Here is a 24,461-nt window from a genome sequence, read left to right on the forward strand (position 1 = left end):
CCCACCAGTCCATCCCTCAGGAACTGAATCCCACCAGTCCATCCCTCAGGAGCTGAATCCCACCAGTCCATCCCTCAGGAGCTGAATCCCACCAGTCCATCCCTCAGGAGCTGAATCCCACCAGTCCATCCCTCAGGAAGTGAATCCCACCAGTCCATCCCTCAGGAGCTGAATCCCACCAGTCCATCCCTCAGGAGCTGAATCCCACCAGTCCATCCCTCAGGAAGTGAATCCCACCAGTCCATCCCTCAGGAGCTGCCTGCTCGGAGCAGAGTTCGTGTTCTCCTGCAGGGACAGGAGCTGGGCAGGATTTGGTGCTGCCCCAAAGCAGATGTGACCCCAACAGCATTTTCCTCAGAGAAACCACCCAAACCTCACTAAATCCCATTTTATTTGCAGCTCCATGCTCTGCTCTGGCTGTCCACCGTTCCCAAAAGCTGGATCTCCTCCTGCAGCAGTTTTTGGGGGCTGAGGGTGCTGGAGAGGAGCTGTCATTTCCAGCAGGAGCTGCTCTGGCTGGGACTGGGGCTGTCTGGTGCTCAGGCTGAGGTTGGGATGCAGACCTCGGGTCTTTTGGGGTTTCCCCGCGGCGTGGCCCTGCCCCAAGAGCCTCCCCGTGCCCCTGGCAGGGCTGTGGAGAGTCAGCGCTGACTCCAGTTTGAGTGGAAAGTTATTAAAACACTTTGAAACCCGTGAATGGCAGTGGGGAGGTGGGTGTGAGGTTGATTTATTTGATGTGATTTTGCACAGAAACAGCCCCCAAACGCTGCACATCCTCCGGGTCAGCAGTGCTGCTGCCTGGGGACGATGGTGGGAATGGGATTATTTCATCTGTCCGAAATAGTAACTTTTAAGAGGTGAGGAAATGACTGCGCCGAAACCATTGTGTGCCATCTGCCTGCTAAAATACTTATAGAAAACATGTTTCCTGGCATATAGCTTCCCAGCCATATGTCTATTGCATCATTCACAATTAAATTCAATCACTTTTAAACGCTTGGACAGAGTCCCAGCCCGTGTGAGGAGCCCTCATCACCGTGCTGGACGAAATTTGGACACTCGATCCCGTAAATGTGGGGTTGGAATTGGCTCAGGCGTGGTTAACCTGATACAGCTGATGCTGAGTGCTGCCAGATAATTCAAGGGCATGTTCCTCCTTGTGGCCTTTCAATTTCTGGCTATAAAAATGTGTTGGGGCTCCGAGGGAAAGGAAATAATTCCGTGGGATTTGCCCGCGACACGCTCGAGTCGCTTCCAGCAGCTTTGAACAGGGAGCTGCATCCATGAGGAAAGGTGGGATACAGGAATAACTGCAGGGCCTGGCCACAGCTGGGTATTATTTGGGATATTTGGGATCTGCTCGGAGGTGTGTGCACAGAAATATCCAACAGCAGCGCCTGGCCTGCTCCTTGTCAGGCTTTTTGTGTGTCCAGCACAGAAATTCCTGTGCCACAGCAATGAGCAGCTCAAAAATCAGGGTGGCTGGCTGGAAGCATCCCTAGATCTGTCCACACAACCCCTCCGAGGACAGCGCGCTCAGTTAAAGAATAATCTCAATAACTCACTCATTTTGTGGGTTTGTGGCTCCTCCTTTGAGGAAACGTTGGATTTCCCTGTGCTTGGCCCCAGAGCAGCGCTGTGGGGTGCTCTGACACGGGCAGTGCAGAACAGGAATGGAATCCACCCCTCTGACATGGGGAATGTCATTCCAATCCAAACCAGCTTCCACTGGAAACCAAACCCACGAGCTTCCCGTGCTCGGGCTCTGCCAGAGCCGGTCACGGCCTATTTTTAGCCCAGCTCTCTATTTCTGGTCTGGCTTTGAAAGGTGAAGCAAACCCAGCAGCCAGACCCGGCCCATCCCGTTGGTTTCTTTCATCCAGGAGCAGCCTGGGCTATGGAAAGTGTCCCTGAGCACAGCGGGGCTGGAATGGGATGGTCTTTAATGCCCTTTTCAACCCAAACTATGGCTCTATCACTCTGATTTTTAGTTGTGTTATTCAGCCCAAATTCTCACTTTCATAGACAAAAACATATCTGTTATTTAAATAAGACTCTTGTCTCACTCTGCCTTTCACATTTCATCTCTGAATTCATTTTCTGGGCTGATATGCAATGTAAAACCTGGTTACACACTGAGTCAGGCGCTTCCCAAAGCGTGTGTGTGTGTGTTTGAGGGAGGAAAAAAGGGAAAAAAAGGGAAAAAAAAGGGAAAAAAGGGAAAATTCTTGGTGGGAGCTGTTGGAGCCACCAGGGCTGTGCCCACACTCAGGTTTTAAACCACATTTTACCAGGATATTTTGGCCTTTAATAGAGCTGTGTGTGTGTGTCAGTCAGCAATAGATTACTGAACATAACAGAAATCTTTATATAGATGCTGGAGCCCTTTGCTGAGCTGCAGATGTTTCCTTCCAAGAAACATTTTCCTGCCACAGAATCACAGAATGCTTTGAGTTGGAAGCGACATTTAAACATCATCTCATCCAACTGCTGTACTATGCTAAAAGCAAAAGCTACTGGAATTTTGTCCTGCAATAAATGTGGAATTACTATTTGAGGATTTCTTTGTAGGTAACACCATCCTGTCCTCTTTTTTTTGTGTTTTTTAATCCTTTTCTGGCTGCAGCCAAATGATGGCTGTTCCTGCCTAGGGCAGGGGCTTGGGATGAGTTTTTAGGTCCCTTAAAACCCAAACCAGTTTCTGTGATTCTGTGACTGTAGAAGAGTTGCAGGGCATCCACAAAAAGATAAAACACTGAGTAAGAGCTTCCTCATCCTTCTTTCCACTGATTTTTTCCTGTCCACCTCATTTTTCAATTTCCCGTTCCCAACGACTCCTTTAGTCACCTCATCATCCAGCTGTAAAAAAAAAAGATGGAATTAATACTGAATTGGAGCTGGGTTTCGCAAGTGTTCATCTCCAATTTTTTCATGCCCAAAGGCCAAAATTTGCCTCCCAGCCTGGTTTGGGTGGGGTATTAAGGGTCCTCTCATGGGCAGGGACACCTTCCACTATCCCAGACTGCTCCAAATCCCATCCAGCCTGCCCTGGGACACTCCAGGGATGGACAGGGAGGCCCAGAGCTCCCTCACCCTGCCCTGGGACACTCCAGGGATGGACAGGGAGCCCCAGAGCTCCCTCACCCTGCCCTTCCTGAGCTGCTCCCGCTTGTGTCTGCAGTCTGGAGCACCACAGAGCCAAGGTTCCCACTCGGGGAGGCTCAGCCTGGCAATAAAACTGCAGCCAGAGCTCTGTGCTGCTCTCAGGGCTCCCACAAAACCTTCCTAACAAGTCCGGGGAAGTTCCTGCTCTCCCATCCTGCTCCTGCTCCAGGTTTAATGCCAAAGCTTCTGCCTGTGGGTTTTTCTCTGCCCCAGACCTTCTCTAACCCATCTCCTCCGTGCTCCCAGCTTGACTGGAGTCAGTTTAGTGGAGTTAATGGAGTTACTTCCCTTCAGGTCAGCGCTGATTTCACATCCTTGAGTTCCCTGCTTAATTTGCTGAGAAAGTTTCTGATCCTGGAGCCCATTTTCAGCATCCCCTCTTTCCACGGTGCTGGGACAGGGCTTGGGGCTTGCTGGGCTGGACTGGGGCTCCCCCAAACCCCTGCTGGCTCCGGGCTGTGTTTGCTTTGCTGGGAGGGGAGCCCAGCTCCAGGCTGGGCTGCAGCCCCTGCCTCCAGCTGGATCAGGCTGTCCCTGCCTTCCCTTGGACAGGAAAGCAGCAGCTCTCAGGAAAGAGTTAATCCCGGCGAGCCTTTGGGATCCTTTGCTGGGGAGAGGGCTGATCTTTTGTTTGTTTTGAAGCTGCTGGCAGGAAAGCGGGGAGGAGAAAATTACCTAAGTGATAGCGAGGTTGCCACGAACTCTATAAAAACTGGGAAATCAAAGCCGAGAAACTCCACCTCGCTGTCCCGAGCCGCAGGCACAACCCCTGAAGAGAAACCCACCCCACGAGTGAGTGATCTCAAAGGCTCTGGAACTCCAGGCAGGCTGCATGAGCTCAGCGCTGCTGCGGGGCTGAGGAGCGGCGCTCCCCGCCCGGATCCCCGCACCGCCAGCGGGGAGAGATTTTGGGGAACCCTCCCAGCCATGAAGTGGAGGCAGCTCCTCCGCATCGCCGTGTGCCTGCTGGAGCTGGCCGGTGAGTATCGTGAGTATCGCGAGTATCGCTGCCCCGGGGCGCAGCGGCTCGGGGGGAAGATGCTCCTCCCGGAGTTCGCGATTCGGTGCCACCCAAACAGCCCGAGGTGACATCTCGGAGAGCGGCATCAGCATCCCAACACAGCCCTGTGCTGGGGAAAAACCCACTGCTGCCCTGAAAAGGACAGGAACAGGGATCTAAACTCCCTATAAAATCCAGGATTTTATCCCCTGGATAACACCAGGGGCGGGAATGCAGCAGGCAAAGACAGCTGAAGTTGTCTCTCAGTTCACTGGTGTAAATGAGCCACGCTTTTGTTTTGTGGTTGGAACTAAACATTTGCTGAAAATCAAATGAATCTCCATAAATATTAAAATCTCCTATTGCAGCTCTTCAAATATTCATCATATGAAGCAACGGATAGCAGCACCGAGATTTTCTCTAGGTGCTGCTTTTTAAAGGGTTATATTTTAGGGAAATATTATCATTTATTTTGTCCCAAACCCAACAGCCATGAGGTAATAAAAAAGGACTAAAAAAGTGAAGCAGCACTCCGTGTGTTGCCTGGTGTGCTGGGACAGGAGCCAGGAGCCTGCGGGTGTCTCCTCAAATGTGATTTTTTCTTACTCACACGAATGTGAGCCACAAGATCCATTGCAGGAATTCGCTGGTTTTCTTCTCCTGTTTCACACAGCTCCTTTCTTGCTCCCCCGGCTGCCCAGGTAAATTGCTCACCTGAGCTGCTGGCTGACCCTCCAGTCTGTGTTAATTTTACAGAAATTGAAAAAACCCCTCGATTTTATTTGAGAAAAATGCCATTGAGGACTGTGAGGCTGGGCTGAACTGGGTGAGGGTGTGAGACAAAGGTGTGAGGCAAACCTTGAGCCTCAGACCTCGAGTTCCAAACCTTGAGTTCCTCGTACAAAACAAAAGCGATGGAGAAGTGATGAAAAATTTGGATTTTGGAAGGACAGAGCTCCTGGGCAGCAGGGAGGGGCTCTAATGCTGCAAAATGCCCCTCACAGCCCATGGCCATCATTCCTGCAGGGTATTCCTGCCTGGAAGGTGGAGGAGGCTGATTTCTCCTCGGTGTAGCTGCTGGGGAAAACCAGCAGCTCCTCCTTGGGGCTCTGCTTGTTCCTCGTCTCCGTGGGGAATCCCAGAGAACCCATCAAAGGCTCCGGTTGTGCAACTCCCGTGGAAATCCCAACTCTGGGTTTGGGCTCCAGTTGCTCCTGGCAGCGCTGCTGAGGGTGGGAGCACGGGGCTCCTCCTGCTCCCAGGACACCTTCAGCCAAAGCCACGAGTTTTACAGGAAAAAAACCCTTGTGCCACCCTGGGGCAGGGGCAGGAGCCCCACAGACGCTGTGTGTGGGGAGGTGGAGTTTGGGTTTGGACCCAGGGCCAGGAGCAGCCTGGTCCAACCCCACAGGAGCAAATCCCCCGGGAAACCCAACCTCAAGGGCAGCAAATCCCCTGGGATGCTCCTTCTGGCCTCTGCCTGGTTCTTGGGGCTTCTTCCTGAGTTTCCAGGAGCTCGGGAGAGGTTTGGGGCCGGCTCTGCCGAGGGGCTGCTGCTCCCAGGCCCTCCCGAGCTCCTGGGAGGAGGCTGTGAGCAGCTGGTGTTGGAAAATTGGGGATGGGTAAAGCTCATGGAGAGCTGTCCTGGGCTTGTCTCTGAGTGAACAAGGGAAAGGGAGCATGGATTGTATTTGTACCTAATAAAACACTTTATTTCTTTTACTTAACCTTTCATCTTCCTTTTTTAATATATTTTTCATTCATCTCTGCCAAGCTTGGTTTTTAGAGAAATCTCTTTTTCCTGCCGTTTTCACACATTCTTTCTTTCCTCCACTCCTTTTGCAACACTTAGGAAAGTTCTGAATATCAGGAAAGGGAAAAGAGCCTTTAAAACTTCCAGCTGCTCGAGTTTAACGTCCTTCAGAGGCTGCTGCTCCAGCCAGGAGAAATCTCAGCCCCGGGAAGGTGCTGGGCTCCCTGAGAGGCCCCAACCCAAGGAAAAGCCTGGGAGCAGCAGCTGGGCCTTGGTGTGGCAGCTCGGGGGGCTCCCCCAGCCCCCAGCCCCACACCCACATCCTGTCTGGGCGAAGGAAAAGGGGGAGGGAAGGGATTTTTATCAGTTATTTCCAGAGGGAAGAGGGCTCCACCCGCTTGAATTCCTGCCACATGGCTGAGAGCTGTGGAGCTGGGAAGGCGTGAGTAATGCGGGCTGCAGCCTTGGAGGGATTGCCGGGGCTGGCTGCAGCCCCAGGCTCGACATCCCACGGCTCCAGAGCTCCTCTCCCGCATCCCACGGCTCCAGAGCTCCTCTCCTGCATCCCACGGCTCCAGAGCTCCTCTCCCGCATCCCACGGCTCCAGAGCTCCTCTCCTGCATCCCACGGCTCCAGAGCTCCTCTCCTGCATCCCGTGGGCTTTTTACCCTCCTCTCCTGCATCCCACAGTCCTGTTCCCTCCTCTCCTGCATCCCACGGCTCCAGAGCTCCTCTCCTACACTCCATGGTCCTTTTACCCTCCTCTCCTGCATCCCATGGTTCTGTACCCTCCTCTTCTACATCCTGTGGTTCCAGAGCTCCTCTCCTGCATCCCGTGGGCTCTTTACCCTCCTCTCCTGCATCCCATGGTTCTGTACCCTCCTGTCCTTCATCCCCTGGCTCCCCACCCTCCTCTGCAGCCCCGGGAGCAGCAGTGCCCTGGTGCCAGCTCAGGGCATCCCTGGAGCTCTCCCGGAGCTCTACCGGGGCTTGGGGATGAACTCTGCTAGGACAGAGCTGGAGGAACTCCCCCGGCCCAGGGTTTGTGGGTCAGGTACCCAACGAGCCAGAGGTGGAGCAGAGGTTTGCCAGAGGTTAACGAAGAGGCCTGAGTCAGGGTCAGCTCAGGAGGGGCAGGCCCTGCCCGGAGATTCCCGGTGGGATTCTCCTCCCCCAGCAGTGTTTGCTGTGGGTGCAGGGTTGGGATGCACTGATGGAAACTTTCCCTCTCTTTCCTGAACCTTTGCCACTGCAGAGCTTTTTTGTGGCCCTGGCTCAGTGCTCGGGGATGAGTCTTGGAGCAAGTTTAACATTTGTATTGTTGCCTTTTCTTTATTCAATCTGAGATCCTTCCTAAGCCCCATTATTGAAATATCTTTAAAAAATCATTTACTTTTTAAAACCTGTGTGGGTGAACACAACGGGTGCTGTGAGGTGCAATTTGCTTTCCCATCTCTGCATGGTTTTGCTCTTGCACGTGCTTGCATTGCCAGGTGAAGATTTCTCCCAGGTTAATAAATAGCTTGGCTCAAACTCTAAACCCTCAATCCCAACAAATTGACAAACTTTAATAAAACCATTAAAAATGTATGGTGCAATAAATAACCCTCTTTAGCTGAGCACCACGTGGATTATCCAGCCCACATCTGGATCATTATTTATCTCATGAGCCCAAAGATTCTTTTTAAAAAAACCTCATCCATGTTTTGTGGACAAGCTCCTGCACACGCTCCAAGAAAGGCAAGAAAAAGAAATCCAAAGTGACAGCTCCTCTCCCAAACTGCACTGAGCCATGGCCAGGCCTCCATTGCAGCACTCAGCGAGGAAAAGGCTTTGAGTGGGAATCCCCAAACATCTGGAAGGGTTCAGAGGCGCCTGGGTGGCACTGGGGGAGGTCAAACCTCAGTGCTGCACTGCTGTGGTGAGCTGCAGTTTGCTGCATTGTTGCGGTGCTGTGCAGTTTGCTGCACTGCTGTGGTGAGGTGCAGTTTGCTGCACTGCTGTGGTGCTGTGCAGTTTGCTGCACTGCTGTGGTGAGCTGCAGTTTGCTGCATTGCTGTGGTGAGGTGCAGTTTGCTGCATTGTTGTTTTGATGTGCAGTTTGCTGCATTGTTGTTTTGATGTGCAGTTTGCTGCATTGTTGTTTTGAGGTGCAGTTTGTTGCATTGCTGTGGTGAGGTGCAGTTTGCTGCACTGCTGTGGTGAGGTGCAGTTTGCTGCATTGCTGTGGTGCTGTGCAGTTTGCTGCATTGCTGTGGTGCTGTGCAGTTTGCTGCATTGTTGTTTTGAGGTGCAGTTTGCTGCATTGTTGTGGTGCTGTGCAGTTTGTTGCATTGCTGTGGTGCTGTGCAGTTTCCTGCTCGTGGCAGGAGCTGCCCTGGGCGCGCAGTCCTGCCTCTGCCCTTGGTTGGTTCAAAGTCACCAGGAAATCTCAGTGATTCAACCAGCTGGAACTGGATTGTCTGGGAAAAGAAGGGACTTCTCCCCATGGAATGAAAGCTGTGCCAGAGGCTGAATTCCAGCTCCAGACACCTGCACCGAGCCTCAGCAGGGGATGGGATGGGATGGGATGGGATGGGATGGGATGGGATGGGATGGGATGGGATGGGATGGGATGGGATGGGATGGGATGGGATGGGATGGGATGGGATGGGATGGGATGGGATGGGATGGGATGGGATGGGATGGGATGGGATGGGATGGGATGGGATGGGATGGGATGGGATGGGATGGGATGGGATGGGATGGGATGGGATGGGATGGGATGGGATGGGATGGGATGGGATGGGATGGGATGGGATGGGATGGGATGAGATGAATAGATGGATAGATGGATAGATGGATAGATGGATAGATGGATAGATGGATAGATGGATAGATGGATAGATGGATAGATGGATAGATGGATAGATGGATAGAATGGGCTGGATCAGGATGGGATGGATGGGGTGGATAAGATGGATCAGGATGGGAGGGATGGGGTGGATCAGGATGGGATGGATCAGGATGGGATGGATAGGGTGTATAGGGTGTATAGGATGGGCAGCACCACCGTGGGCAGCCCCACAGCACCAGTGTGGGCCCCACACCTCCCCTCTGCCACCCTCCCACAGCAGCAGCAGCAGAGCAGCTCTGCCCCTGCCCCTGCCCACGGCCAAGCCCCTGCTGACCCCGGGCTTTGCTCCTGACCATCCCTGCCGGTTCTGTGGGGCTGAGCCAGCCCAGCCCTGGCGTGGGGCACAGAGCAGCTCCTGCCAGGCCCAGCCCAGCCCCAGCCCCAGCTCCCCGTGCCCGGCGCTGTTCCCTGGCAGCAGATCCTGCCCGGGGCTGGCGCCGGCTGCTTGGGACCTGCCAGAGCTGCTCCATCTCTCAGGGTGGCTGGGGAGGATGAAGTAACTTTTCTTGGAGCTGGGGCTCCCCTGGGCAGAGCTACAAATGAAACAAAACATTCTGTATGATTTTCTCTTTAGTGCCTGGATAAGAATCTTAAACACCAAGAGCCCTGGGGTAGAGACTGAGGCTGTTTGCTAGAAGTGGGAATGGATCTTAGGGGGAGAGAGGTGAAGGAATGGGGAGGAATGCATTTCCACTGACTCACACAGCTCATTCCAGAAGGAAAAGCTGGAAGTGTCATCTCTGAAACGCAGCAGGAAGCAATATATAAACTTTAAGTTAGAACAGCAAACCACTCTCCAAACATTCTGCTTTACCTCCAAAGATGTTTTTGCTCATGAGTCAGGGCTGATCCCAAGCCAGTGGGAATGTTTCTATTTACTTTGAGATTGTGCCTGCAACTGTAAATCCAACTTATCTTTCCTGAGGCGCACCAGTGATCTCTTCCAAGGCTTGATTCTTTCCTCCCAGGATTATAAACCCAAACTACTCTGAAATCCAGCTTTGTGCAGAGCTCTGTGCATCCACCAGTGAGCTGAGGGTGGGGTGGGGGTAGGAAGGAGCCTCTCCTCCTCCTCCTCCTCCTCCTCCTCCTGAGTGCCCTGGAGCCCCTGCCAGGGCTGCACCAGAGCCTGCTGCTCACCCCAGATGTGCCCCAAGGCTTCCTGCCGGTCTGGGGCAAGAAAAAGCAGATTTGGGAGAGCACCTAAACCTTTCCTGCTGCCCCACAGGGGCTCAGGGTTGGGCTGGGGGCTCAGCAGCCCCTAAGAGCTGCCTCTCTCCCCAGGCTGCGCTGCCGGGAGCTCCACGGACACCCCCAGCCCGACAGCCACGGCCGTGGGGGCCAGGGACAGCAGCAGGGGGACAGCCAGCACGGCCACCGCTGCCACCACCACCACGGGACACACCAGCAGTGCCAGGACAACCTCTGGTAACCTCCCCCTTTGCTCTCCCTGTGATTGCTGGTAGCTTCTGTGTTAATAATTCGATTTATTAAGCACACCGTTAAGGCATGGTTCATGCTCTCAAAAAAAAGGGGCTGGGTATGGTCAAAAGCTTGAATTGCATCAAAAAATCCCACCTGGGGACACCAACTCGGGCAGCTCAGCCCCATCCTGTCCAAACAAAACGCTCAGTAATGTTTCTCTCAGCACACGAGTGGGGAGAGACCCTTTGGGAGGGGAGGACAAGGGGAATGGGTGTAAGCTGGAGGAGGGGAGATTTCAGTTAAATATTGGGAGGGAATTGTTCCCTGGCAGGGGAGGCCCTGGCACAGGGTGCCCAGGACCTGGCAGGCCCTGGCACAGGGTGCCCAGAGAAGCTGTGGCTGCCCCTGGACCCTTCCTGTCCTTCTGCCACCGCGGTGCCACCCGCGGGGCTCCCTCTGTGACCTCCTCTCTGCCTTCTCTCCAAGCTGAAGCCGCGGCCGGGCCCGTGGCCACCAGCCCGACATCAGCAGAGCTCCTGGGGCAGCTGAGGACCAGCACGGAGCCCAGCCCGGGCCCCGCATCGCCACCGGGCTCCTCCCGGGAGCCGCCCGGGAGCGCAGCCCCCAGCCCGGGGGTGCCCGCAGCCCCCAGCCCGGGGGTCCCCACCGCCCGCAGCCCCCCGGCACAGCCCGGGGACGGGGACAGCACCCACACCGCGGCCCCCACTGCGCCCAGGACCGGCCCCGCGGCCACCCCGGAGCGTCCCGCGGTGCCCGCGGCCACCAGCGCCCCGCACACGGCCAGCGACAGCCCCGAGGTGAGGACGGGGCAGCCCGGGGGGGCTGGGCTGTGCCCCCAGCCCCCGGCGGGCACTGCCACCAGCGCTGCGCTCTCCCTTGCAGCGTCCCCTCGCAGCCATCGGGTGTCACCGGGCCAGGGATGAGGGGGACACCGCAGCCGTCTGCCTGCAGCTCAGCGAGCCCAGCACCTGCGTGAGTGCCCGGGGGGAGCAGGGGGTCCTGCGGGGCTGGGGTCACCCTGGGGCGCTTTGGGGTGGGGGCTCCATCGGGGACCCCTGGGGCAGAGAGCTGAGGATGGTCCCGGGAGGATCCCAAAGGGGAGGATCCCAAAGGGATCGCAGCAGTTCCAGGGGAAATGCGACCTCCCGCCTGCAGAAATCCTCCTTTTTCCTTTGAGCTCCGGGGCCAGCTCGGCTTCTAAAGCATCTCCCACCGTGGCCAGCAGGAAGTTGCCTTTGTTCGCCTTCTTCCTCTTCCCTGTTAGGAGCAGAAGTGCCCTTTTTTGTCCTGCCAAGTGCCCTAGGAAAGAAAACAGGGCATTGGAAGGAGCTGCTCGCTGGCTCCAGCAACTCCCGAGGGAATCCCAGGTTCTCTGTGGCCGTCCTTGGCCTTGTGCACCAAAAATGAGGATTTTTAACAGCACGGGGGGAGTCTGCTGTGGGCCTGGTGCTGCTGGATCTTGTGAGACAGAAATGCCCTGGTGTGAAATACACATAAAATATACCATTTTAATTTTGTCACTGGGCCATGCCACTGCCAGTAAGGATGAGTGAGTGTGACTGGGCTTTCCTGTGCAGATGAGTGATTAAATGGCATTTAGGCTCGTTCCTGTTTCCAGAGGCTGCTCCCGAGCAGGAATCCGCAGGGAAACTCCGCGGTGCCGGTCTCAGGTGCCACCTAGTGGGCTCTGATCCGGCTGGGCACGGGGTCCCTGCGTCTGGAGGATGGAGGGAGGGATGGATGGAGGGAGGGAGGGAGGGATGGATGGATGGATGGATGGATGGATGGATGGATGGATGGATGGATGGATGGATGGATGGATGGATGGATGGATGGATGGATGGAGGGATGGATGGATGGATGGATGGATGGATGGATGGATGGATGGATGGATGGATGGATGGAGGGATGGATGGATGGATGGATGGATGGATGGATGGATGGATGGATGATGGATGGATGGATGGATGGATGGATGATGGATGGATGGATGGAGGGATGGATGGATGGATGGATGGATGGATGGAGGGATGGATGGAGGGATGGCTCCAGCACAACCAGAGCATCCCAGGGAGTCAGAGCTCACACACCCCAAACCCTCACACCACGTGAAACCTCCCAAACATCCCCAATTCCCACCGGGGCTTTCTGCAGGTCCCACCCCGCAGCAGAGCCCTCCCCTGAGCAGGCCGGGGTGGGAGCAGGGGCTCAGGGATCCAGGTAAGGGCAGTCCTGGAGGGAGCAGCAGGAGGGGCCGTGTGTCCCTGTCTCCTTTCCCGAGGCAAATGAGCAATCAGCTGGCACCCGGCGCTGATTGCGAAGGGAAACTCTGACACTGCGACGAGTTCTTTCCACGGCACAGAAAGGAAAATACACACTTGGGGCTCTTGTTCCATCTCGGCCTTCCTCCCCCCGAGCCAAGCTCTATAGAGACAGCTGAGAATGATTTGTTTGTTGTTCTCCCGAGGAGGAGCTCCTGCATTTTTGTGCTCTGGGAGGGTGGAGGGACCCGAGCAGGGCCCGGGGGCAGCCCTGGGGCACAGGGGGAGGGCACGGAGCCCTTGCCAGGACAGGGCGGGTCTCCTCTCCCACAGCCCCACAGTGGGATTCAGCCAGGGCAGGGCTCCGGGGAGCTGTGGGTGTCTCTGGGGTGGGCACAGCCCCTGGCCCCAGCCAGGAGGGCGTCAGCGAGGCTGGGAAGGGTTTTAGCAAGGCTGGGCTTTGCCTTTGAGCCTGGCTGTGGCTCCTTTCCCCGAGGAGAAAGCTCATCCTGTCTGATCCAGAAACTGCCCTGCAAAGGCTGCAGCTCCTCACTCCTCTTCCTCTCCCACCCCAGCGTCAGCTCAGCTCTAAAATGTGAGAAATTCGTGGGTTTTTACCTGGTCTTTGATCAGCAACCTAGAAAAACATTGAAGACGTTTCCTAAACAGGAAGGCTCAATGCTTCTTTGTTATTTCCCTCCTTTCCTAGCCCCTGCCTGAACTCTGAAACAATAGAGGCCTCCAGTTGTTCCAGCCCCAAAACTGGGGAGACTTGCAATGCGATTCAGAGCCTAAATTTAGCTTTGTTTAAATGCCATTTTCAAGAGTTGCTAATAATATCTCCATTTAATTTCTTCTCATTAAGTGAAGAGATGAGAAATGGGCACCTCCACCTGCAAGGGGTTGGGGCTCTGGGCAGTGCTGCAGTGGGAGGGGAGGCTCTGACACCCAGCTCAGCTTTGCAGGGCTCAGAGGAGCCACCAAAATTCAATTCAATTCTCCACCAGCATGGCTGGGGCACAGAACTGCTCAGCTGAGTTGGTTTCATGGCTGTTCTTTCCGAAAATTTTGCAGGAACTCTTTTTAGAGAGGAAGGGATCGGATTTGTGGCAAGCAATGTGTGAAAACAGAACCCACACCGTGGCCTCCCCCTGCGAGATCAAACTCACTCCGTCCAGCCTGGACGGGGACTGTTTGCTCCTCATCCTCAGAGGAGAGAAAGGTCAGTGGAGGTCGTTCCTTGGCTGTGATCCACGGAAATGCTGTGAGCAGGGGGACTGGGACTGGGTGGGGAAGGGCTGTGAGACAGATCCTGGGGGGAGAAGCCTCCCTGCAGTTCTGTTGCAGAGCATCCCCACACTCAAGTGGGTGTTTACAAACACAGAAAAGGGGTTCAGTTTCACCTCAAGGCTTTTAAGGAAGAAAAACCAGAATCTTCCATGCCCTCCTCACTGTGGCTGGCTCAGGGCCAGGACAGAGGCATCTGTTGGTCTCTGTGGCTGCTGCTCAGAAATGCAGCTGGTTTCCTTTGGGCAGCAGCCAAAAGCCCTCCTTAAACACTTCAGAGTATTTCAGAGGTGCTCAGAGGTGCTCAGGGCCTCCTGGGGTGTCTTAGCCAGGTGTGAGGGGCTTTCCTGCACTCAGGGACTGCTCCTGGTTTGTTTTTGTATCGATATTTTCTCTTTGATTAAAACCTTTTGCTTTTCAAAGCACACCCAATCAGCCGCCTCACAATTATTTTAGAGCCGTTTCTGGGGGGTTCTGCAGGTCAGCCCTCAGGGCATGGGGCTCAAAACACTCTGACACAGCCTGTGCCAATCCTGCTCCTTCTTCTGGGGCCCTGCTGCATCCCTGGAGCTGCAGGAGCAGCTTTGGCTGCTGTGGGCACAGCCAGGCTCTGTGGTGTGCCGTGAGTGTGAAATCCACGGATGGATGCAGCAGGTGTGGTGTGTGAGATGTGCTCTCCTCTTTCCCACCTTGCAGATCCTGACAAACTCCTGAATGCACTCCAGAAGTCTCACTGGGAAAAGGTAAATCCCTTAAGCAAATTTAGCTACAAAAAAAGAAAAAAGCCTGGCAGTGTGGCTGGAGGGACGAGAGCTTTGGGTGGTCAGCTGAGGCTGGGGGAGACGCTGAGACTTGGACCTGCCTCCAGTTTGGAGGTGTCTGAGGAGTGCAGAGATCCCTGGCAGTGCCCAAGGCCAGGCTGGAGGGGCTGGAGCAGCCTGGGACAGTGGGAGGTGTCCCTGCCATGGCAGGGGTGGCACTGGGTGAATTTTAAGTCCCTTCCAACCCAACCCATCCCGTGCTTCTGTGTTTCGAGCCGAGCACTGCGAGGCTGTGGTGCAGCACAGGAGAACCAGCACCACCCAAGGGGGCAGAAGAGCTTGAAATGGCTCTGTGGAATGCTGTGGCATTGTCTCAGCAAAGGTCACACCCCAACAACAACCTCAGGACGAAACTGGCCCTCAGCCTCCTCAAAGGAGCCGCTGACACCAAGGAATTCTTCCTCCCAATGCTCCCCTGAGGCTGCCACTGGCCCCAGGTGTCTGTGAATGGCAGAGCTGCAGCACTCTGAGGTCTCAGCCAGGTCCTCTAAACCCCGGGGTGCTCTCCAGAGAACAAAATTCCCTGTGCCACAGGAGACCCCAGGCTGGGACTGAGCCTTGAGGACGTGAGGGCTCCCAGGGCCGGGGCAGGGCTGGGGCAGGGCTGGGGCAGCAAAGCCCAGCTCTGCTGACGTGCGGTTTCCCAAGGAGGTGAGGAGCAGCATTGTTTGAAGCCTGTGCAGCAGATGCAAACGTTTCCTGTTTGTCCCACCCCCAGCTCCCTTTGGTGTTGTTTTTTTTTTCTTTTTCCTCCAGCTTGGAATAGAATCCCTGAAAAAGGAGAGCGCCAGGAGCCACCGGGACCCTTCTCAGAGGACCCTGATCGCCCTGGTCACATCTGGGCTGCTGCTGGCCTTCCTGGGGCTGGCTGGCTACTTCCTGATGAGGCGGCGCAGCTGGAGCCCCGCGGGGGAGAGGCTGGTCAGTGCCTACAGCTGGCAGGGCTAGCGAGGAGCCCGGGGCTGGCCAGTGCCTGCAGCTGGCAGGGCTAGCGAGGAGCCCGGGGCTGGCCAGTGCCTGCAGCTGGCAGGGCTAGCGAGGAGCCCAGGGCTGGCCAGTACCTGCAGCTGGCAGGGCTAGCGAGGAGCCCAGGGCTGGCCAGTACCTGCAGCTGGCAGGGCTAGCGAGGAGCCCGGGGCTGGCCAGTGCCTGCAGCTGGCAGGGCTAGCGAGGAGCCCGGGGCTGGCCAGTGCCTGCAGCTGGCAGGGCTAGCGAGGAGCCCGGGGCTGGCCAGTGCCTGCAGCTGGCAGGGCTAGAGAGGAGCCCGGCAGCACGGGGGGGTCCCGGGGTGGGGGACAGGGGTGTCCCCACCCCCTGTGGCTCTGTGTCACCCCCGTGTGCGTGCCCGGGTGGGGGGACAGCCTGGGCAGGGCCGGGGGCACTGCTCAGGGCAGGGGGAGCCTCTCTGGTCTTCCCAAATCCACTCCTGCAGCAGCAGCGCCCCTTTCCCGACCTCCCTCCAGGTCTAACACTTCTTTTTGCTCGGCAGTAAGAGCTCATCCAGCAAGACCCCTCCAGAGCCACTGAAACCTTCTGAATCTGTCATTAAAAGTGGCGTCCTTTAATTTCCATTCCCTGCGTGAGCCCCGTGTCTGTACCCGTGCTGTAATAAAGGCAATTTCTCCCCACCACCATTACCATTTATTTATGGTAATAAAACATATCAAGAAAGAAAGAGGCAGAAATTTCCTATTTCCATTCTCCCCTTTCCAGGCAGGCTGACCCTGAGGGCTCCTCCCCTCGGTGACTTTTGGGGACATGACCCTGCGCAAAGCGAGGCCGGGACAGATTTCCCCATCCCTGCCCAGCGTGAGCAGCTCTGTCCTGGGAGGCCACCAGGGCATTCCTGGGCAGGAAGGATTTCCCCAGAGCACAGAGCCGGGCGATGCCAGTGTGAGAGGCAGGGGCACTGCCCCGTGTCCCCGATGCTGGCACTGTGTGCCATGGAAACCCCTGGCAGTGCCAGTCCCAGTCCCAGCTGAGGCGTGTCCAGCCCACCCACGGAACTGAGACTGAGAGAACTCCAGCCAGGAATGTGCTGGGGAGATTCCAGCTGGGATTTGCCATCTGGGATCTCCCCTGCCAGTTCCAGGGCTGCACAATATCCTGGGAATTCTTGTGAGGGGGCGCAGGCAGCTCTGGGCTGCCCTGGATCCTCCAGAGCTGCTCCTGGCAGCAACAGCAGCGCCCGGCCCTGCTGGGGTGAAGTTCTGCACCTCTGGCAGAGAGCCCTGCACTTCAAAGGGAGGGGAGGGGAAGAAAAATAGAGTTTCCATCATTTCCTTTTGATGGTGACTCCTCCTTGGCCAAAGGGGCCAGCAGAGGTCCTGTCCCAAGGCAAGGTTTGGCTCCAAAACCCGGCTGGGAGAAAACAACAAAACAAAACAACAAAACCCGACAGCTTCTCCTGCAGGTGCAGGGGGAAAGCTGCAGCTCCTGGGTGGTTTTCTTGCTCCACCTTGGTTCAGGCCCTCTGCTCTCCTCCTTGTCCCTCGGAGCAGTGCCCTGGGCCGTGGCTGGGCACCGTGGGCAGCCCCTGCCCCTTCCCCCTGCCCTGACCGTGTCCCTTGTGTCCCCCCCAGGCTGAGGACCCCTACTACACGGAGAGCGGCAGCCAGGGGAACACCCTGCTGATGACGCCGTCCCAGGAGCCGGGAGAGCTGCAGGAGAAGCCGAACCTCAACGGGGGAGCCCAGGAGAACGGGACGGGCCAGGCGGGCTCCGGGAAGGGCCCCTCGGGCCGGCAGCGCGACACCGAGATGTGACCGCGGAGCCCCGGGGGAGCGGGCGGGGCAGGGGAGCGCTGCGGACAGGGGATTGAGAATTGCAGACCTTCTGTATGGTTATTATTGTCTCCGTGGAGCACTTCGAAATCAGCCTAAAGCACACTGAGGGTCGGAGCTGGCAAAGAGCAGCTTCTCCTCCTCCTCCTCCTCCTCCTCCTCCTCTCCTCCTGCAGCTGTTCTCTGCTTTTGTTGTTAGAGGAACATCAGGACAAACTCAAGTGCCCTTAGCCCTCCACGGCCTCCAAGCAGGGCTCCGAGCAGCCCGGGTTTCTGGCAGCAAGATGTTAGGCTGACTGAAGCAGTTAAATCGGGATTGCAGTGACAAAAACCTCTCAGGTTTCAGATAGTTTTGGTTAACGGAGTTTTTTATAATCTCATCTTTATGTTTAAGTGCAGGATTTCTTCCTCCTCTGAGGCCATCAGGCATTTTTTAACCCCTTCCTGTGCTTTAGGGCTCCTCTACTGTTTCCTACTCCAGCAGAATTTGCTGAAGCTCTGTAAAAAGTTTCCACATGGAATTGAAGGCTGAAATGTCAACTTCTTTCTCTTTGAATCCGACCAGGACTGTGTCCTGAAGTTGTTTTTAGAGGAAAAACCTTCCCCAGCCCCATCCTGCCGGGGGCTGTGACAGGCAGAGCCAGCAGTTCATCCCCCCAGTGAGAAGGAGAGCACGGGGCAGGGCTGGGGGGCTCTGGGGGTCTCTGGGGGTGTCTGGGGGTGGCCGGGGCTGGGACCCCCTCCCTGCTGGCACCTGGGGCAGGAATTTGGGCACAAGAGGTGCCAGAGGGCTCCCAGAGGGAGGAGTGGGAGGCAAACCCAGCTCTGCAAGGGGCAGAGCTCTCTCTGCACCAGCAGCAGGGACAAGAACCAGGAGCAGGGGTTTCACCCGGGGAATACCAAACCCAGCAGCAGCAGCAGGAGCAGGTCTGAGCCCTCTGTGCTGGTCCTGCTCCCGAGGAAAGCGCTGCTGGAGCCACATCGAGCCCCCGGCAGCTCGGTGGGAGCCAGGGCAGGTTTGTTCCCCATCCCAAGTGCATTTTTAGGGAGCCAAAGCCCTGATTGTGCCAGCCCCGCGCTGCTGGTGCCACCACCAGCAGCGACCTCCACACCCAAAATGAGCCCCAAAACGGCCCTTGAAGCTGATCTATCCTCTCACGAGTGAATTCATCCTTCTCTCAGTGCTGAACACCGGAGGGAAAGGGTTGTTTTTTTTTTTCTGGTACAGTGCTCAAAGCAGTGACAGCAGCATCCATCACCACCTGGGGCTGTTTGTTGTGGGTGCAAGAGTCGCTCAAACACAATTAAAATATTCCAGGCTGTTTGCTTTGGTGTGAATTGCTTCTCCCAGACCTCATTGTAAATAATCCCGGTTGAAAAAGAAAAATAATTAAGTCCTAAAAAGCGGCTTCTCTGTTGTGTCCTTGGAACAGCAGCGTGTTTATCCCTGCGGGGATGCGAGGCTCTGGCTGCTGCCAGCAGGACGGGGGGACAACTCCTCACCGAGAGGTTCTTTCCCAGCAGAAATCCCATGACTGAAGGCTCTGCTTTGCTCTGAGCGCGTTCCTCTCCCCAAAAACCTCTGCAGGATGAGTGACGTGCGGCAGGCTGTTAGCACCTCGTTTGTTCGGTTTGTTTGTTGATGTTTAGGACACTTAGATAATTCCTGGGGAAATAAATGAGACTCCGGAGTGATGTGCGGGGCCGACGGCGGGGAAGCTGCACCAGGGTAGGCTCAGGGTGGGCAGCAGCAGGAATTTCCTCATGGAGAAATTCCTGCTGAATTCCTTGGAAGTGCCCAGGGAGGTTTGGAGTGCCCGTCCCTGGAGGTGTCCCCTGGAGGTGGCACTGAGTGCCCAGGGTGGGCACAGTTTGGACTCGATGATCCCAGAGGGATTTTCCAGCCTCGGTGATCCCGGGATTCTGTGAGGGTTTCCTCGCTCTGGGCACTCTGCAATAAACCAGCAACATTTCCTTCCCCAAAATGTGCAGGGGGACGCAGGGAGGCCCTTAGTGCCTGCTCCTGTGGGGATGCTGGAGCTGCACCGAGGGAATGGGGACCAGCTCTGGGAACGGGGACCTCTCCCGATTCCCTCTCCTGCCGGGATGTCTGAGCCTCCCCAGGGCTGATTCCCTGCCTCAGGCCCACCAGGAACCCCCCAGGGGACACTGAGTCCTGCTCTGCTGCGTTTTGGGGCAGCCTGACCTCCGGCTGCCAGGGGAACAGATGCAGGAAAACCCAATTACATTCCCGGGAAAAGAGGTTTGATTAGCCGGGGAGGTGGGACAGGGAGCTGGGGCCGGTTTTCTCCCGGCAGTGATTTTCTCCTTGCAGTCTTTATCTGATCAGCGCTGCAGCAGCAGCTGCAGAGCCCATCAAACCTCAGGTGCTCTTTTCACAGCCCAGGGATGTCCTGCAGCCAAGCAGGGACAATAAAGTTACAGTCAAGTGTTCTGGCAAAACAAAAGGTTCCTCCAGAGGCTCCAGACTGAGGGAAACGCAGAGCAGGGCCGGTGCTGAGCCAGCGGAAAAGGCTGGAAAAGGCTAGAAAAAGCTGGAAAAAGCTGCACTTCCAGCTCAGGAAGTTTTTTGCCCGTGTGTAAACAGCCCTGGCCCAGCCGAAAAGGTTTTTGTTATTATTCCCTCCTTATCAGCCCCCTCGCATTCCTTCCTCACCCCCTCCTCTCACCATCCCCTGCAGCCTCTCTGCTGCGTTTTTGGGGCCGTTTTGGGGGGTTTGAATCCATTTCAGTTTCCAGCAGCAGCCTGGTTTCCCACGAACGTGGTTCGAGGTTGATGCAGGTGCTCCCACCTGGTCCGTGAGCTCCCACTCTGCTCCCACAGCGCCTTTGGCTGGTGGGAGCCTCACCTGGAAACCTCGGCAGGAAAAGAATGGGCATGGAAACATCATGTTTAAAATAGGATAATAACATAAATATAACAGGATAAAATAGGAATAGGAATAGGAATAGGAATAGGAATAGGAATAGGAATAGGAATAGGAATAGGAATAGGAATAGGAATAGGAATAGGAATAGGGATAAATAGAAATAGAAATAGAAATAGAAATAGAAATAGAAATAGAAATAGAAATAGAAATAGAAATAGAAATAGAAATAGAAATACAAATACAAATACAAATACAAATACAAATACAAATACAAATACAAATACAACACTAAATGCAGTGTGTGTCCATTTCCCACCCAAGCAGCCCCCAAACCCTTCTGCCAGCTGAAATCAGAGATTTTTCCCAGCAGTGAAGTCACACCTTTCCACCTGAACTACCCCAGAATTCTACTGTCAGTTGAAGGTGGCTTCTTCTGTGCATTGCTGAGGCCAAATTTGTGAACACAAACAAGTTTTGGTTCATTTTTATGAGCCCTGCCCCTCGGTTGGAGGTTTCACCCTCTCCCAGTAGAACCAGCACACCCCTCCCAGTGAGAACACCCCTGCCCTGCACTGCCACAGCCCTTCACAGCCGAACAGCCCATGCTGGGGTGGGGAAAATCTGCTTATTCCTCTGTTTGCCGTCATTAATTCCCCATTCTGAGGGCCGGGGCCAGGTGAGAGCCCCGGCTCTGCACACCCCGAGCATCCTGCGGGCCTTGAGGGCGGCGGAGGCGGCACATCCGTGCTCCGATGCTGCTCTCTGCCGGCTGCGCCCCGCCAGAGCGCTCGGACCGGCTCTAGAGGGCAGCTGCAGCCCGGGGAACGCGGCCCTGGCAGGGGCCGCTCCCAAAAATCCGGTCCTGCCCCAGCCCAGAGCCAGCGGTGCTGCAGCCAGCCCCGGGCTCGGCGAAACCGAGGAATTATAGAAGAATAATGAGAATAGAGGAATTGGAGCCTGAATTCCAGGAATGAGGAACATCCCCAGTGCCATTTCTGACGCGGGTTTCACATCAGTTCCTTTCCCATCTTCTCTCCCAGTGCCGGATCCTGCACAGCCCCTCAGGACTTCTCCCGTTTTTGCTGTTTCATTCCCTCGAGGCCACGCAGGGTTTTTGGTCTGAGCCGGGGGGTTCAGGGGCTCTGAGGGCTCTGGTGACATCCCGTGTCCCCCCTCAGGGGCTGATGGAGGAGCATCAGTGGGGCCAGGACACCCCTGAAATGCCAGCAGGGAGCCAGCGGTGTCCTGGGCTCAGCAGCTTTAGGCCAGCCTAAACCTCAGCCACCATCGGATGGCCACAAAGGCATCTCCCAGAGCTGGAAAAGGGAGATGATTAAGCTCATTTTGGGTTTTTTTCCTCCTTTTCCAGCCATGCTGGTGCACCTGGCAGTACTGGATTAGTGGTTGGGGTTGATCTTAAAGGTCTTTTCCAGCCTTAAAAATTCCGCGATTCTGTCTTTGATTTCCAGGTAAAAGAACAGCATCTGTGGAGGGCTTTTCCTTTCCCTCCCTCAAAAAAAATTATATTTACAGCTCTTGGCACTTCCCCTGTGTTTGGAGCCTTTAATCTTGGCCTTCAGATCCATTGAATTTGCTGCTGGTTTGATTTGTAGTAACAGACGTGAATGAGATTATCCAACCCCTGGGATCGACTGAAGGCCAGCGCTGAGGAATTGGGGTCTAAAAATGTTTTAATGTTTTGCAAACCCCGAGATGGGCAGAGAATGGGGCCTCGGGGTGGTGCAGAGCTGTCCTGAGCTCCCAAACTCCCTCTCACCCCTGAGGGAGCCACAGGGAAGGTTCTTTGCACCTTCACAGCGTGCCAAGAACACCCGAAGCGCTGTGAGGCTGCAAAATTCCTTTCTCATCTTCAGAAAGACAAGAATGGGTGAGCCTGGGGTGCTGGCTGTGGGTCAGAGTGGAGAAATGCAGAAATTCCTCGGGGTTAAGATCTTCCTGTTGAAAGTCCTTTGTGGTTTTCTTCTGGAGAAGGAAAACCGCAGAGTTTTGGAATAGATTTCCTGTTAATTTTCCAGTGGCAGCTTCTGGTGTTGGGGAAAGGGTTCCACCTCTGGTTGCCCTGTTCTGACTGCAGGAAAACAAAGGTCTGAGGAGCCCTGTCCCTTTCTGTCCTTTTGTCACAGATCCCCCAAGGGCTCCTATGTAGGGAATTTGTTGTCAAGTTATTTATTTTTTATTCCTATAAATTAAGCAATACATCACCCTTCTGACTCTTGGTTATTTATTTGCTATTTCTGGTTCTTTTCTTTTTTTTTTTCCTTCATATTTTTTTTTTAATCTTCATGTTTGCATCTTCCTTCTCTCCTTATCTCCTGCCTGCCCCAGAGGCTTATTGCTGCTTTGGCAACATGCTAACGTGTTTAGGAATGATAAGACGTCTAATTAATAGTTTAATTAGCAGTACAAGGTCTTAATAGCTTATTAAAGGAAATACATTCAGAAAATTCTTTTCCTCTCCTCGCGCTGGTACAATATAATTTACCAGCAAATGATAAAACAGTTCGAAACGTTCCGATTTTGGAGAGGGAAGAGGGGCTGGGTTGGTGATTTCACGGGGGATTTTGCACCGCTAATGCCATTATTTTGTTGTTGTTGTTTTAAAACAATTTAAGAGATTAACAAAAGCGATCGGGAAGGAGCAGGAGGTGCAGCCAGGAGCCCCAGAGAGGAATTAAGCACAACTGCTTTCCCTGCTTATAAACAAGTCCCGGGGAGAGCAAACTTGCTCTTTAAGAGGCTCTGGCTGAAATGTCAGGTCGCGGTCGGAGCCGGGGCAGCGCAGCCTCTGCTGCCTCCTCCCGCTCCTTCCCCACTAAATCCCTTTAAAATCTTTATTTTAAACCGAGGCACCCCTGGCTGATAAACCCAAGCAGAGTCTGGCCCACCTCTGAGCGCCGTGGCTGCCTCTGGCTTTGGGCAGCACCCAAAGATCCCGGAGCCCTCGCAGCGCCGAGAAATCGCCGGGACGAGCCCGGGGAGAGCGGAGCGCCCGCCCAGCGCGGCTCCCCGGGGCCGCCGCGTTCCTCCTCTGACCCACACAAAGATTTCTTTCTAAATTTATCGCGGCCTCCATCGGCAGTGCCACTTAGCGCAGATTAGGAGGCTGGGCAGGCAGGGCCCAGCGAGGGAGGGCGGGGGAGCCCGGGGAGCACCGCGGGGAGCGGCCGGGGGGGCTGCGGCCCCATCCCCGCTGACCCGATCCCCGCTGCCCCCCGATCCCCCTGCTCCCCCCCGATCCCCCCGCTGCCCCCCGATCCCCTCGATCTCCCTGCTCCCCCCAATTCTCCTTGCTCCCCCCGATCCCCCTGCTCCCCCAATCCCCGCTGCCCCCGATCCTCCCGATCCCCCTGCTCCCCCCAATTCCCCTTGATCCCCCCATCCTCCTGCTCCCCCCGATCCCTCTGCTCCCCTCGATCACCCTGATCTCCCCGATCCCCACTGCCCCCTGATCCCCTCGATCCCCCTGCTCCCCCCATCCTCCTGCTCCCCCCAATCCCCCTGCTCCCCCCAATCCCCCTGCTCTCCCCGATCCCCCTGCTCCTCCGCTCCCCCCGATCCCCCCGATCCCCCCTCTCTCCCCCGATCCCCGCTGTCCCCCGATCCCCCTGCTCCCCCCAATTCCCCTTGCTCCCCCCATTCTCCTGCTCCCCCTGATCCCCCTGCTTCCCCCAATCCCCGCTGCCCTCCGATCCCCCTGCTCCCCCCGATCCCCCTGCTCCCCCCGATCACCCTGCTCCCCCCGTTCCCCCCTCTCCCCGCTGCCCAGGCTCCCTCCCGCGGCCGCTGCGCTGTTCCCGGTGGCAGCGCCCCAGCTCCGGGCCGGCCCTGGGGAGGTTTGGCCGGGCCCCGGCGGCCCCGGCGCTGGCACCGCTGGGGAATTTCCACTGCGCTGCGGAGCCGGCGCTGCGCAGGGCGCGGGGGGGAGGCAGCGCTTGGGGGAGGCTGGAGCGGGGTTTGTGCAGCACCCCCGAGCACCCCCAGAGCTCCCGTGTCCCCTCCGGTGACACCTGCGCGTCCTGCCCGCCTTGGGGTGGGCGAGCCGGGCACAGGAGCTGCGGGTTTGTGCCCCCAGGAGCCCCGGAGCGGGCACAGACGGCTCCTGCCGGCTGCTTGGAGCTGCGCACTCCGCAGAGATGA

The 24,461-nt window shown here is 56.0% G+C and overlaps 1 protein-coding gene and 1 long non-coding RNA gene across 3 annotated transcripts; one reads left to right on the forward strand and one right to left on the reverse strand.

Moving 5' to 3' along the window:
- The first annotated feature begins 3,838 nt into the window (after positions 1–3,838).
- CD34 (CD34 molecule) lies at positions 3,839–18,819 on the forward strand. Of its 2 annotated transcripts, none has more exons than XM_063418681.1 (8): positions 3,839–4,144; positions 10,099–10,242; positions 10,726–11,057; positions 11,143–11,232; positions 13,596–13,743; positions 14,505–14,551; positions 15,386–15,550; positions 17,212–18,819. In XM_063418681.1, exons 1-8 carry the CDS (start codon positions 4,093–4,095, stop codon positions 17,392–17,394), a joined length of 1,161 nt encoding a protein of 386 aa, XP_063274751.1. In that variant the 5' UTR covers positions 3,839–4,092; the 3' UTR covers positions 17,395–18,819. The 2 variants fall into 2 exon arrangements, with proteins under 2 accessions (XP_063274751.1, XP_063274752.1); XM_063418682.1 differs by lacking the exon at positions 17,212–18,819 and adding an exon at positions 16,119–16,251 and having other exon boundaries at positions 3,843–4,144.
- LOC134561559 (uncharacterized) lies at positions 18,618–23,549 on the reverse strand. Its single transcript, XR_010082948.1, has 2 exons — positions 23,210–23,549; positions 18,618–22,392 (listed from the first exon to the last, which is right to left on the reverse strand). It is a non-coding gene; the product is annotated as an uncharacterized LOC134561559 (long non-coding RNA).
- Between the last annotated feature and the right edge of the window lie 912 nt (positions 23,550–24,461).

The sequence above is a fragment of the Prinia subflava genome, chromosome 23 (assembly GCF_021018805.1).
Source record: "Prinia subflava isolate CZ2003 ecotype Zambia chromosome 23, Cam_Psub_1.2, whole genome shotgun sequence".
In the NCBI taxonomy this organism is placed as follows: domain Eukaryota; kingdom Metazoa; phylum Chordata; class Aves; order Passeriformes; family Cisticolidae; genus Prinia; species Prinia subflava.